Raw genomic sequence first — 15,494 nt, 5'->3', positions numbered from 1 at the left:
CACTTGGAGGTTTAGGCAGGAGCCTGGAGGAGAGATGCAAATCAGACCCCTACCCTGCTCCTGCACGGGAAATGGCAGCAAGAGGCTGAGAGAGCTTTGCAGCCCTTTCTGGTAGCCAGCACAGTGTGGGACACACACACACAGCACCTCTTGTCCTCAAAGGACTGTGCGCCAAGGAATGGCCAGGCTCAAAGTGTGTCAACATCCTTTTTGCTGGAGGGGAGCATCCTTCTCCTAAGTTCTCAGCAGAGCTGCACAGGGCTGGCCATGGCTACAGGAACTGTTGGATGCCTGACCCCCCTTTTGCAGTCTTTGGACTTCTAAGAAACAGGAAGGAGAAAAAAAACCCCAGGCTCAGGGATACATGTGCTGTCAGAACATCCCAAGCAGTTAAGACCTCGGCAGCAGGTGTGTGACAAATGGAAACGGGAGCACAGGGCAATGGATACCAGCTGCTCAAGGCCAAAGCTAGGGACTGAGGCAAAGACACAACTTCAGAAATTCTTATCTAAAACCAGATACTATTTTATCCCTTTTCTTATCTATGTTAATTTTTGCTTTTTTGACAGCATCTCCCTGTGTGCTCTCACAGCACGGCCCCATCTCAGGTCCCCAGGGAAAGGTGGGACAAACTTCCAGCTGAAGCACAATGCAGTCAGATACATCCTTGGATCCAATCCATAGTCTTTCCTTTTATTTTCGTATTCATCTGGTCCTCTCAAAATCTGCTCAGGAGCAATTAAAGCCTGTCAGCTAGAAGCTGATGCAACTTCTATTTAATTAGCCCAGCAGCCAATAAAGATCTCATTCATCAAACTCTCACAGAAGGTGTGGCAGTGGAGGGGGGGATTTGTCACTTCTTCCCTAGATCCAGATGGCTGTGGAGCATCTATCAGTGATCCGATCACACGCATGGACTCATGTGCACATCTGAGGAGACCGAGCAGCTGTGACACTTCTGTCCAGAAGGCAGTTATGGGAGGAATCAGTGCAAGACTGTCCCAGGTGCTGTGGTAGCAAGTCCTGTTGGAAGCTCAGACTCCAGATCGCGACCAACCTGGGCAGAGAGTGACCCTGCTGGGATGAGCAGCTCTGGGGGGCTTTTCATCTTCTGACCCATTTTGGTGCTCTTCTCAGCAGCAGGAAAAGGCAGAGATGTGTCAGGAAGACCGAACATCAGCAGGATGAATTGGGGAAGAGGCCTGAAAAAAGGAGTTTATCTCATAGCTGCTGCTTTGCCCTAGGAGGGGTTTAAGAGCCCCCCTCCCTGTCTACCACACTGAACCTAAACATAATAGAGTTGGCAAAGCAGGAGATGGGAAATCAGATACTGATGGATCCCAGCAAAGTTTTGGGGTGTTCAGCATGCCAGAGAAAGTCTTTGGGGTGACACCCTCTAGGCTTGAAAGCTTCCCCTTAAATTAACTGTCAGGGTATCAAATACTTGCCTGACCTTGCCCTGCCAGGACACCTTTGGGCTGAGCTTTTTCCAAAGACTGGGTAGGGTGGCCAGGAGGATTGGGGGAATGTAAATCTGTACCCACAAGGTCACTGTGTTGGCTTTGCATCACAAAAAGGGGTTTCACCAGCTCAGACCTGCTCCTGCAGGAGCAGGTCCCTGTGGGAATCACTCGCCAACACTCTTTGCAGCCTCAACATCACAATTCACTGAACTGAAAAAAATAAATCTGCTATCACAGGACAGTTCATAGATTACAAACATGAGTGATGGTATCTTTATAATTAATGATTATGAGAAAGCGGCTTAATAGTTTGGTTCCTTGTGACCGGCTTGATTTGCAATACATGGCAGTTGGCGTAAGCAAAACAAGTAACTGGAGCCAGTTTACCCTTAGTGTGTCCAACTGGTTACTCCACTTCACAAACTTGCATGTAAGCGTGTTTTTTCACAAAGCCATAGCCCCAAGAGCAGAAGAGGGTTGCAGATGTAACCCCAGCAACAGCCACATTCCCAAGATGGGAGATACTTGGGGGTGAAATGATGAGCAGTTTCTTGGTGCTGCCCCACACATCTGCAAGTTGCTATTGTCAGCAATCTCCCCTGGCATTTGCAGAGAAAATGCCTGTGCTCAGGTCAGAGCCCAGAGCCACGCATCTCCTCAGTAGTTATGAAGGGGAATATCATAGCTGGCATATTACTGTGATTGATGCTGTATCAATCAACTGGAAAAGTGTTAAGCAAGCCTTAAAAAGAAGTGAGATGAAGGCTTAAATACCGGGCTAAGATGTCCATATTATGGGGATTATTCCAAGATTGAAAACACGTGTGCAGAGATGCTGACATACACAGCTGTGCCCCTCCATGCTGGACACGCTGCTTCCAAGGGAAGTGAGTAATGAGTGCTTGCATTGCAAACGGCGATGGGCAATTAGCAGAGGGCACATACAAACCTGTATGCAGTGCGAGTCTGTGGTTTACTGCTTATCAAATAAAATGTAACAAATAAACACTCTCTACTAACACCTTATTTCAAGCCAAGTTGTGGTGCTTGCATGCTTTTATTCTCTTTCATCAAGTCTGGTTTGATTTGGCTTATTGTTTAAGATCAATATGATACGCTACACTTGGAGTTGCCAAGTAATTTAGTAATTTTTGCTGGTGTGACATTTGGTATTTCAGAACTCAGGCAGGGAGCTCCTTTTTTAAGGAGAGCCTCAGATTTTCTTGCATTAAAACAAAAGGTTTGTGGCCAGGTCAGTTGTGGAGAAATTTATGTGTGGCATTCAGTTTCTCATATTCAAAAAGCACATAAACAAACAAACAAACAGAAACCTTCCACAAAACCAAACTCAACCAAGCAAAAACCAAAAAACACACCCCAAACCAAAACAAACCCTCAATGTGTTATCTTATAATCATCTGAGATTTTTCAAACACTATGCCCTTGGGGAACCCAACTCACAGATTTTCTGCCAACAAAGGGTGATTTTTCTTGAGAACAAATTCACTTCTCATCTCCAAAGGCAGGCCCACACACCAGTGAATTCCTGTATTGTGAGCGCAAAGCCACGGTCAGAAACTGCAGGACAGGGATGGCCCTGTGCCCAGCATGTGCTCCAGAGGCTTCACACTTTCTTTTAGTCTCTAGTCCGGTGCTGCGTTTTCTCCCAAAAGATGCTCCTGATTCCCCCAGGGAATGCATCGGGCTTTCCCATGGGGTGTAGTACCCTCCTTGCTGTACCAGCAGCCATCTACACCAGAAACAAACTTCCCATGCAGAAACTGGTGCTTCAGCCTTTTTTGTGCCCTTTACGCTGTGCTCAGACCTGGACTGAATGGAGAGGAAGCTGCTGAAGTGCATGGATGTATTTTACCAGTCTCAGGACCTGGACTGAATGTTTCCCCGTGATGTCTCCAGCACTTTACAGAGGACAAAATCCACCATGTCCTTCTGGCTTTCTCTTTTCCAAGTAGACTCAAGGTGGTCTTTTTGCTCCCATGTTTGTGCTCAGAAAGGACCTAATAGCACTTAAGTCTGAACAGATGCAGCAAGCTCAGGGCTGGGAGAGAAAAACCACTCCTTTTGCCAGCCCTTCATGTTAAGCATCTATATTTAAAATGACTACATATGTCTGTATTTAAAATGACTACATAAACTAGGAAATTAATAACAGGCCTAAGCACTTTAACAGGCAAATCTGATTTCTCCTTAGGAGAACTGAGGGAATAAAGCTAAAAAATTTGCTTTGAGGATGAGATTTAATTCAAAGTGCCAGTGTTAGTTCTTCTACTGCACTTGTAGGTTTAAAGAGTAAATCTGTTTGCTAGCAAACAATTGTCTTAAACAAGATCATCATTAATCCTGAATTCAGCTGTCAAAAGGACTGAGACTGCAAACTAAGAGGGAACAAGAAAAACCTGGTAATTTGTCTGTTAAATATTTGTAAACTGTCATATCAATAATGGATAATAAGAAAATTTTGAGCCTCCAGAGCTGATGCATAACACAAAGCTTTGCTGTATTGCACCTAAACTATTATCAATTGCACATTTATTATAATAATAGATGAAAAGCTTCCCAGCTGAAAAACAAGATCAATTTGAGCTCAGGCTGTTTGAACATATTCTTAATGTTGTAATTAAAATGCAGCATGAATGTTCCTTAAAAAAAAAAAGAAAAGAAGAATAGTCCTGCTACAATTATGCCATCCAGCCTTGACTCAGTAACCTGACCCTGAGAGAAAAAAAAAAGGCAAAACTATATTTGTGTCCAGTCAGATATTTCTCATCTTCGGGGCTTGCTGCACAGCCTAAGCTAACACAGCTTTTCCTGTAGAGTCACAATCCAGCCCAGGCTTGAAGATCTGATGCAGGGGATCGGCCTAGGTTGCACTGACCCCCCCATGCAGGTCAGGATTTGATTACAGTCCAGCCAAGAAACCCAGCTGAGCTCTATCTTGCTGCAAAGGCAACTGTAGTTTATAGTGGAAAAAAACCCCAAGCAACTGTAAAAAGAGATAAGCCACCTGTGTGAAAGGTTTCACTCCTGGAGCAAGTGCCTTGGGGACAGAAATGGTCAGAGTAACATTTTCCCCACCACCATCCCCACAGTGTTATCACACACATCAAAACAAGACTCTGACCTCATGCAGCAATTAGAGACTCAGGGACACTTCCCAGGAACTGCCTGCCATCCTGGAGAATTGGGCTCTTTTTTTGTTCTGATAAAGAAGTGACTAGTGAGCTACAGCAATCTCCCAGTAGCTCTCTAAATAATTGTGTTCTCTTATGTCTTTTAATCATAAGCCTCATGAGGCTCATAATACCACACGTGCAATCCAAATTAGCCCATCAGCTCAGTTTATCAAAGGGATCTAATTTAATCCCAGTCTTTGATGGAGACAGGAGTGGTCAAAGTCCACCCTAATGATTTTCTAAGTTTACTTAGCTTGTGGATCTGGGGCATGAAAGGCACTTGGACTCCAACCACAGCATTGATAACAGGAAGCCACAGGCAGGAAGACAAAATTGGCAAGAGCTTGACAGTCTGAATCAAAAGAAACCACAGCAAAAACGTGAAAAAACAGCAGAGAGTGGAGACTGAAAAGGCAAAATAAACCCTATGATTGGTGTCACCACAAGTAATATCATGAGGCTGGTAAAATAAACTGTTGGAGGCAACAGCTCCCGTGGAGTGACTATGGCTACTGTGAGAGACCCACTAAGGAGGGGGCCAGAGCAGATGAACCCAAGGAAATGAAGAGCCAAAGGAAAGCAGGCACAAAGTGCTGTGCGTGACAGATCTGCTCTGACCTGGCAGCATCCCATCCCAGCCAGAGAAGGATGCATTAAGCATGAAAGCATACTTTTATGTGGAAAAGTCCCTGCTCTTCCCTAACAAACTGAAAAGAGGCTCAAAAGTTTCAGAGATGAACAGGGGGTACTGAGATGACTCCTCTGCTCATTTTCATCCCAGTAGGTCAGTGGGCCCCAGAAGGTGTAATACAGTGTCACCAGCTAAGAAATGTTGAGCAGACTGAAGCAAAAACCCAAAGGAAGGAGCTCGAATCCCTGGCTTCAAGGGATGCTGAACAATGGACAGCTTTAGGACCATAGGCTTCAAAGGTAAGGGTTTTAAGGAAAAGCTAAAAGCCCAGCCATCTCCAGAAAAGTGAGAGTTGACAGAAGACTGAGCAGTGTTTCACTGCATAGCTGTGAGTGATGGATGTGAATATAGAAAAAAAAAAAAAAGAACTTTACTAGACAAAACCCAGCTGGTTATGAAGCTCTCAATGGCTTTTAATAGTTTTCAGCTCAAACAGAAGAGGGAACTCAGAGCCTGCATTACAGAAGCTTGAGGAGTGCTGTGGGCTTTGGGAAATGGAGCATGAGCCCTTTGGTTACAACCAGCATGCAAAAAAGGATGGTGTAAAGAAGGAACAAAGAAATCCTCCAGTAGGGATGTAAAGGACTATGCTGGCACCATTAGTGCAGAAGGATTCTTCATGTCACTGTCAAAGTTTTAGCAGAAGATGGATGGACCACCTGCCTGCAAACAGGCAAGTCCATTTATTTATTTTATACAGAGAGTGCAGGTGCTCAGGACAACCTTTGAGGGGGAAAAGGAATGAAAAACAGTGATATTAGCTCCAAAAGTAAATCCACAACCAGCAGATACCAAAGGGTAAAATGCAAACATTACCCAGGCTGGCTAATCCCCACAAAGGTTAAAAATCTGTCAAATCCTTGGTTTCATGAGGGATGTGCACTTTGGAGAGGTGGGGGACCTGAATTTGAGGAGATCTTCCAGGAAGGTGCACATGGGTGGGCAGAGTAAGAGAGTCCCTTGCTCCAAGGCTGTGATGGGATGATGGGACTGCACAGCTCCCTTGGCCAGCCCTGGAGTAACAGGGCAGCTAATGACACTGGCTGTGAATGAGAAAGGAGGGGGGGAAAGCAAATTAAATACACTCTAGGGAAAGACTGAACTTTCTTCTCTTTCCTGTGTAGATTTTGTGCTGTAAAAAGTGCCAGGAAGCAAAGCTGGCACAGAGAGCCCGCAATTGGCACACAGATGGGCTGGCCAGTGCTCAGAGCTGGGAACTGCAGCCCCCAGAGAGGCAGCTGAACATCCGCTGGCCTCTGCTGAGCTGAGGACACAGCAGGAGCTGGACTGCATGGCCTCACATGTGGGGTGCCACTGTGATTGACAGCAGTTTGACTTTTTCAAAGGCAGCAGCTCCTGGTACCTGATGAATTCCTGCTGGCCTGCTTCACCTCTAACTTGGTCAGGAAAAATCCATATTGGCACAGCACCTTTGAGAGGTTTCTTTCTTTGGTGAGGACAGCATGAAGGCACGAAGGCCTACTCAGAGAGTGTTTTGATGCACAGGTTAAACAGAGCAAGAGCCCAAACAAAGGCTTCCAGTAGTTCCAAGCAAATTCGGGTAGAGTCAGAGCTCTAATCAAGCAAATTCACTTCCATTTGAAGAAACTTCATTTGTGAGCAGGTATATAACACTGCAAGATCTGGGAGACACCAGTTACCTGAGACCTGGTCAGTGGGGATGGGCAAGCAGACACAGAAGGAGCAGAAAGTGCCCCGCCATGGGTGAGCAGCACCAGCACAGGTCCCTGTGTCAGGAGGAGCAGCCCTGTCCAGGCACACAGACTGCTGCTCCTTGACCAGAAGATTCAGAAGCTGAAGCCTGGCAGCATATGGTAATACACAGCAGCAACACAGATCTCTCAACAAAACACTGACATTGGCTTTTAAAGCTTGACCATCCCTGGTCAAGCCTGGGATGGCCACAGAGCACAAATGGACACCCCATGGCTGGTAACAGACATGTCTCAGTACAGAAGTCTCTGTGGCTTGACTTGGCACAACACAAGGGCTGACTGTAGTCAGCTAACTGGGTACAAGATAGATGAGAGGGAGATTCTGGATAACCCCTGTGCTCTGAACTGACTTGCCTATATAAGATGTGTCAGGCCATACGAGGCTGTGACAAGAAGCCAGAGCCAAAGCAAGCCAGGGCAGATGCCCTGTTACCAACCACCCAGACATTTGGCTCTGCGTGGTTTCTGCCCAGACACAGCATTCCTGTGGGTGAGCAGCTTTTCTAGATGTGGAAAATTGGGCAGCATTACCCAGGACAATTCCCAAGAAAACACACTGTTGCTGGCAACAAGGAGGTTGCATGAGAGGAGAAATAAGCAAGGTGCTGAGGTGTGGCAAAGTCATCTGTGAGAAGTCTGAGTGACTTGTGGGGAGGAAAGACCAGCATATGGGACAGAGGGGGCTGACTGCTAGTGAAAGGAGTCATTTGGAGCTAACTTGGGAGTCTGTAACAAGAGGAAAACCCAGCTGCAGCCTGGGAAGGGTACATGGCTTCAACAAGTCAGTTCAGTGTCTTTTCTTTACACACATGGGCTGACTGAACAGGACAGGCCAAGCAGACTGAACAACATATGCAATGAAATAGAATAATCTTAAAAGGGATGTTTGCTTGATTTTTGTGTCTTCATCTTGGTTGCCAGTTGTCATGCTGCTGGATTCCAATTGTAGCTCCTCATTGCTCTGACTGCATTGCTAAATTCTGGTTTAGGTTTTTACTTTCTGTAATCATATTAAAATTTTAATTAAGCACTAAGCCAGTGTTTTAGTCGGTTTTTGAGAATTCAGCTGTTTATCTTGTTGATTACAGTTCTCTCAGGTCCTTAGTTGTGGCCTAAATTTAGAACAATTCTGACTGAGCCCTGCAGGATAACTGCTACAACTATTCATTAAAAATGAAGAGATCAGAGTTGATCAGCCAACTGTGGGAGGCTGCATCCTGACAGTCTTCTGATCTATAGGTGCTAGAGCCAGGTTAATGTTGATCTGCTAGTAAAACACAGCATGGAGAGACCTTGGAAAGATGCAGCAGCTTACTAAGACACAACTTGTTTCATACCTTGTTGTCCTCCTGAGATGGTGAGGAAGGAGGGATTTCAAGCAAAGTAATTCTTCTCCTTCATGCAATTTCCATAATGCAACATAAGCCCTTCTCAAGGCAAAATGTTTAAATGTCCCCATTTTTGTCTCTCTGGGGAGCACATTTTAAGAGATGAATGAGGGTCCCTCCTTTACAAAGCACATGGGCAGCTCCCACAAGGAAGCAGTTCATGCTTAGCCAGTTTCATGTGAAATTTTGTGGGGTTTTTCCTAAACTGACGGAGAAATCCAAGGGCCCTACAACATCTACTCGTATGCGACAGGTTCATCGCACATGTTAACATGAAAGACTAGCTATCAACAGCTAGTGAATCCAGCTGTCAACATGCAAAACCCTGGCCAGATCTGTCAACATCTGGGACCAGACATCTCTTAAATGCCATTTTAAAATTGTATCACAATAAGAAATGTAGTGATAATGAAATGCAGAGTCTGGTACCATCCAAAATTCAGCAGCTATGGTATTTGCCATGGAGCTGAACTCCCAAGTTTAAGCAGCTGGTGCTAGAAAGTGTTTCTTGTAGCTCAGCAAATAAATTCAACGGAGAGCGAAAAGGAGATTATCCTTCTGTGTATAACCCTGACTAAAACTTGTTAACCACCTCTAATTGTAGCACTCCCCCCTGTGCCAATCCCATCTGTAATACCCAATCAGCTGGTTTTTCTGTCCTAAGGGGAAGCCAAGGTGGTGGCTGCTATGGATGGTAGGGACATTGCTGGGAGTACAGCCACCTCCTCCTCCAGTCACTGCAGACCCACCGCTACCAGTCTCCATGCTGTTTTTTGCAATACTCTGGAATGATGAACCTTTTTTTTAAACCATGGGTGACCACCTCTCCCAATGGCCCTTCACCACCAGCTAAGAGAGCGCTTTTCTGAAAGGTCTGAAGTCATCCACTGTTTAATCATCTGAGCTTTCCACTTCTCCCATCTCATCTTCTCTCCAATTAATTCAATGTGAGTAAATTCAGCTGTTCACTGATGAATTGGAAAGACTTTGACCAAACAGCCCTTTACTTCCTGCCCATCAGTCTGCAGTCTCCTTGCACAGTGTCTCAGGCCAAATCCAAGTACAGTGAAAACTCTTCCTTTCACTCGCTCACATTTCACTTTCACAATTAAATTCACACCCAGATCACTGCTCAGGAAACCATATCTTACACCAGGAAAAGCTCTAGTTCAGTCTACTTTGCCAGGCCCATTTGGGTATCCAGAGAGGAACCAGCTCCTGATCCAGGCTCCTGCTTCCCAGTCAGTACTGACAGCACACACCAGTTGCATCCAAGCCAGCCCCATGCTGCCCTCCCAGGACTTCTCTTCTGGAATCCTCTAAAACTCATCTTCTGGAATTCTGGGGCTATGGTGAAAGGGAGATGGGAGAAATGAGAGATGCCAGCCCTTTTAGCTGTACAGAGAAGCTTGCTACCTAAAGGCATTTAACTGCCTCAGAAAGGTAAATTTAAGAACCCACAGCTGAGATGTTGTTCTGCTGAGTTTGAAATCTCATTTTTATGCTTATCTCATGCAAAACTGGAAATAACACTGGTCACACTTCCAACCTGCTACAGGGAACAATGGTAACAACAAGTGCAAATGAAAGGAAATGTGCTGCACAAAAAATCTTTATCAGAAAGCACCCTCCAGAAAAACAGAGAAACGCACATAGTTCCAGAGTGAAGCCTGGAATCTCCATGAAGGTTTGTGCAGCAACACACCTACAGACCCTCACCACCTCTTTACTGTCCCTTAGCTGGAGATGGTAATTTCTGTAGGTCAGATAATGTGAGCTTTCCCTAATCTGCTCCAGGGCAAACTCCACCAGCAGCTGAGACTCTTCAGTGACAGGTGAAGCTGGACTGGCAGAAGGCTGCTGTCTGTAGGAGGTCATAGAGCTTTACATATGCATATACTTTGGATTCTCTCTCTGATCCTAAATCAAATAACTGAGAGGAATAAGGAATATTTTTCTAAATTTGGGGGTTAAGAGCTGAGCCTTAACCTATCTCTGACCTAGCTGTATGGAAGAAAAACCCAGAGGCCTCACTACTGCAGAGTCAGATCTGAAATCTTTGATCCAGTCTTGAGTCCACTGACAAGTGAAGGGCTCTGAGGACAGAGCTGTGGCTGTAAAACTGGAGAAGTGCTATGCTGAATGGACTATTTTGCAACCTTCTTCAGCTACAGCAGAGGCAGCTGGTCATTACAGCTCCCACCCTGCTCCTGGCTGTTTGTGAGCATGACCGGTGGAAATCCCTCCTCACTGCTGGTCCACTCCAAATAAATGGGTCTAATTTAGCAAAGCTACAGCTTAAACAGTGGGGAAGGATCATACCAGCAACCAAGCAGGCAGATCAGAGGAGGGCAAAGCTTCCAACAGGTCATGACAAGCAGACGAGAAGTAGTAATTGTGTCAGCTGGAAGGAAAATGTGAACAGAGCCCCACAGTCCCTCAAGCAAGCAATTTCTGGGAGGGGCTGCAGAAGCAGCCCCCAGCCTCATGTTAACACTTTATTTATAACATTGCCTTCCTGTTCATAACCTTCCCAAATGTGAATTGCAACTTTTCCTCCCCTCAGCATTATGGTGATAGTTTGGAACATGGAGATGTTTGGAAAGGGGCAATTTGGCATCAGGAGTCTAAAAAGCAGATACAGATGACATCCTAAATGTATCTTTTATGAGTTTGGAACATTTCCTTTAAATAAAGCTCAGAGTGTGTGACAGCTTCTGGTAGTGCTGCCAATAAGGAAATAAAACAAAAAAAAAAATCAAGAAGTTCTTAGGCATATGTAGTCTCAGAGATCTGGATACCTTGCTTTCCCTCATGCCACTTCGAACTGCTTACCAAGTGCTTCCTAAGGAAAGTGCTCCAATAGTTTTCAATTGTCTCCTCACCACATATGCCCTCGAACTCCAACATACTTCCAAATTCTAGGCTTATAAAAAATTAAATGCTCCAATAATTCTAAATTGTGTTTGTTCAGTGTAACTGGAGCCCGGCCATTCCTTTGGTTTGGGGATTTTTGTTTGCAGTGGGTGAAAGAAGAAATGCTTTCTATTAGTGCTTCAAGTTGGAAGCTGGTCAAACAGCATCATAGCAGAATGATTCAGCAGCCTCTGAGCTGATTCACAGTGTATCATAAAATGGGATTAGGAAAACAACAATGCTTGGAGGAGAAAGAACGCACACAAAGAATCACAGCAGGAGAACAATACCAGAAAGGAACAGAGGGGAATAATCCTCACTTGGCTTCTGAGAAGCAGGTTGGATGACCTAATAGATGGTTTTCAATGCCCTTCATTCCCCACAGTCACAGGGTTCAGCTCCCTGGATCCAGCTACCACAGCTTAATAAATGGCTCTGCATTGACTGACCACATCAAGTGTTCCTGCGTGCACACCCCACAGCCTGTTCCCATTTATCGGAGATCATGATCCCCCTCTGGCAGAGGACCTTGATGCTATTTCACAGTGGGCAGGAGCTTGTGCAGAACTAGTGGTGGAATTCCATTTAGAATAAGAAGGTGGGGAAACAGGCTGTGAGTCTTCCAGTTAGAAACCAAAAAGCGGTGTTTTCTCAGTCTTACACAGAAGACATACACACACATGGCAGCACATTAAAGGAGCACTGGTGACAAACTAAGTGTATTTCCTAGCACTGTCCTGAACAGGAATGAAATTAAACATGTATTTTGTGATCTCCTGAATCAAAGTATTAGCAACCACCTAAGCCCAATGCCAAGATGGAAGAGGAAAGCATAATTTAAAATCTATTCTCTGTGAACCTGAGGATCCTATTGACAACCTGGTTTTAAATTAGGCCATACCTGTTACAACTGCAGCCTTGGAGTGACAGAGGAAGGCAGGGTTTCTCTCAGGAGTTTTACTAGATCAGCAATGGCTGAGTTACTTCCAGGCAGAACATAAAATCACAGCTTCATGCAATCGAGGAAAATCAAACAATTATATCACTATTCCAGTAAAATAGCTATATCTAAAATTTGGTAGAGAGACATAAAAATGAGGACGAAAAAGAAAAATCTCATATGCCATGGCCTCCTCTTGTAGACTGAAAAAATGATAAAGTGCATCCTTGTTTAACTCACCGCAGGATGCCTGGAATTTTATAGAAACTACTGCAACTTGTCTCCCAGTAGGGAATAACTGAAGTATGAGATAAGAAATCAACCATATCCTAACTTGAAATGACAGATGCTGTAAAAGGAAATGCCCAATAACAGCTTAATGTATAGGAAGATGGCAAATAACTGTCTAGAATTCTGAAATAAGAAAGCATAAACCAATTCTCTAATCACATCTAATCAAAGAACACCATCAATTGCTAAAAACTTCTAGGAAAAAATGGGTATTGGAGAGATGGTAGCAAGACTATCTTTGTCAGTAGTGTTTTGGGAATATTTTAGCCTGCAGAATTTAATTCTCTGTTATTACTACCGAGCTGGAGGTATAAATCATAAATCAGAACCATTCATAACATGCAATAATGGGATGAAATGCTCATAGGGAGAGTTACATGATGAAATCCTGTGGGACTGTGTGTAACCTTTACAGTCCTTGACGACAGCATTAAAAATTCTTCTGTCACTAAATCTATTCTTCCCTAACTCCTATACTAGGTTTTCTTTCTTCTCTCCTGACATCTCCAAATTTTTCTGTCATATGGCACTCCTTTCACCCTTCCTCCCTGCTGCCCTAAATATATGTTTAAGAGAAAATCATAGGAAAGCATTCCATACTTAAAAAGATGGGCAGGTTTCAATTTACACTGTAATTACTAATAAGGGCTTTTAATACCAGAGGAGCTCTCCCAGGGAGTTTTGCTCTGATTTCAGGACCCCCATTGTTTTTATAGAGGGCTATTTGGTCCCATTTATAAGGTGGCTACATTTTGTGTAATAAAGACTGCAATGTTCTAAAATAAAATAACACTGTCCCCACCCTTCTTTTACCCTTTCATAACGGAGTTTAAAAAATAATCCCAGCCCATCATGTGTTAGAGCTTTGTTTTCTGAGTAACGAGACCAATCATGTTTCCTCTGCTTGAGGTCTCTCTCTTCTCTTCCTTTTCTTCTAGGTCCTCTGGATCCACACTGACATAGAAATATCCCATGATGGAGAAAATAATGCACACAGCAAAGAGGAGAACAGTGAACAAGACAAATTCAGCCCACTAGGAAAGAAAAAAGAACAGTAAGTCAGGAGACCCCAGACTCTCAATCCAGAGGATATCTCTGCACTTTCAAGTGCTTTTTCAAGAGCTGGGTGAAAATTACTTTTTAGTTTTCAAAATGGCTCACAAGATAGAAACTTTCTCATCCTGTTTTCTAGTAAATGCTTGTACACATAATGTAATTATGAATATGTGATATACCTTGAAACAAACCAGTTAGATTGAGCTGGTTTAATTAAATCTTTTCTTGCAAGTCTGTCCTGACTAGAACATACCTACCTGGGCTTTTTGCCCAGAAGATGCTTTTGGGAGAGGCAGCTTTGTGTTAGCCAGAAATAATCCCCAGCTCACACTTTCATGGCATCACCCCAGAAGCCTGATAGCCTGAATTAAACTACCTCTGCAACACAACCTCCCCACATAATCCTGACATCTCAGGGGTGACACAAGGCAGCTGGCCTGGAAGGATTCCCAAGCAAGACCCAGGAGGAGGCTGAGTGCCCACTGGTCTAGTTGTTCCTGGTAAGTAACTCAACGTGTGGCTGGCATCGTGTCCAGGCTCCAGGTTCAAATCCAGCCAGCTTGCCTAGAGCTGAGCTTCAGCAACCTTATCACAGTGCAGGTCACTGTTATTTACTGCCACTGGCAGGCTCAGGGAAGGCCACTGCTCCCCAGGGCAACACTGCTGAGGGGCACGCAGAGCACGGGCTGGGAGGCAGCTCAGGGGGGGCTACCATCCCTCAGCTACAGGAGCTGGGGGCTGTGCAGGGAAGCTGAGCCTCCAGGACACAGATGTCCAGAAGCACCAGAAGCCTGTTTTAAAGCATTAACCTCAGTTTTACAAGCCAAACCATACCTGTGCCATTGGTGCAGCTTCAGCAACAATGAGCACAAAGGTATTCCCCACAGCCACCGTGAGCAGCCAGCCTGCCTGCAGCACCGACTTCATGCTGGCTGGAGACTGAAAAGAGAAGGGCCTGATCAGTGAGTGTCATGCTGTGCCCTTCAGCCCTGGTTCATCCTGTGATGACTGCAGGTGTCACTGGGCTCAGCCTGGGAGGAGGTGGTGGGATTTCCTCTGTGCAGAGCTTAATCTCTGTGGTTAATTTCAACAGCTGCATACAAGGAGCTTTCAAAACATGGACAGGAGGACACATGAAGAGCACGAGATGCTGTTGTTGCAGAGCTGAATCCTGGTCATCCCCAACCTGCATCATCTGAAATGGTAGGATCAGGAAGTCCAAGGAGACACACAAGCCCTGCAGCTTGGAATCTGGTGCCATGTGGCTGTACACTTTTCAAAAGAGACTGGATCTTGATGTTAAACTTCCTGCTGATAACAAATTATTTACATCCCATTATAGATCATCCCACTGTATTAATCATCCTTATTAATAAACATCTGCACTTTACTCCAAGGATAAATTTGAGTAGCTTCAACTTTTTGATCTTGTAATGTCTCAGTCCTCTCTTCCCATAAACCTCCCCAGACAGCAATCAAATCATCCCTTGCACACTTTTTACCCTTTGCTCCCTCATTACTGACTCATGTGGGTTTAGACCCCCTCAATCTCTCAGTTTAAAGCAGACTCCAAGCTCCTATGCCACCCTGTAGTCCTTGAGATACCTTTGACATTTTATCACTGAAAAATACACATCACAGAATATTTCACTGGGAGTAAACCCTGACACTACAGTATTCAGAGCTTTCACATTAAAAGAAACTTCTATCCTGTTCTGTTCCATGTTCTCAGGATTACCAGATAAGGAGTTTTCCAAGTATCATTAAGAACAGGTATCTTCAGAGTATGAATTAATTTAGCTTGAGGGCACCCAGCAAG

At 44.7% G+C, this 15,494-nt stretch overlaps 1 protein-coding gene across 9 annotated transcripts in view; it reads right to left on the bottom strand.

The window, feature by feature from the left end:
- Positions 1-672: 672 nt before the first annotated feature.
- Positions 673-15,494, bottom strand: part of SLC15A2 (solute carrier family 15 member 2) — a 69,678-nt gene continuing 54,856 nt past the window's right edge. For 8 of the 9 annotated variants that reach the window (XM_027636405.1, XM_027636413.1, XM_027636411.1 and 5 more), the window contains 2 exons: positions 14,510-14,614; positions 673-13,653 (listed from right to left, as the gene is read on the bottom strand). In XM_027636405.1, coding sequence (XP_027492206.1) covers positions 13,477-13,653; positions 14,510-14,614 — 282 coding nt within the window. In that variant the 3' untranslated portion in view covers positions 673-13,476. The remainder of the gene's footprint in view (positions 13,654-14,509; positions 14,615-15,494) is intronic. The other variant, XM_027636410.1, reaches the window with a different exon arrangement.

Source organism: Corapipo altera, unplaced genomic scaffold, assembly GCF_003945725.1.
Source record: "Corapipo altera isolate COAL_440 unplaced genomic scaffold, ASM394572v1 45, whole genome shotgun sequence".
NCBI lineage: Eukaryota > Metazoa > Chordata > Aves > Passeriformes > Pipridae > Corapipo > Corapipo altera.
Note: the sequence above shows the minus strand (reverse complement) of the source record. Positions and strands in the feature narration are given on the sequence as shown.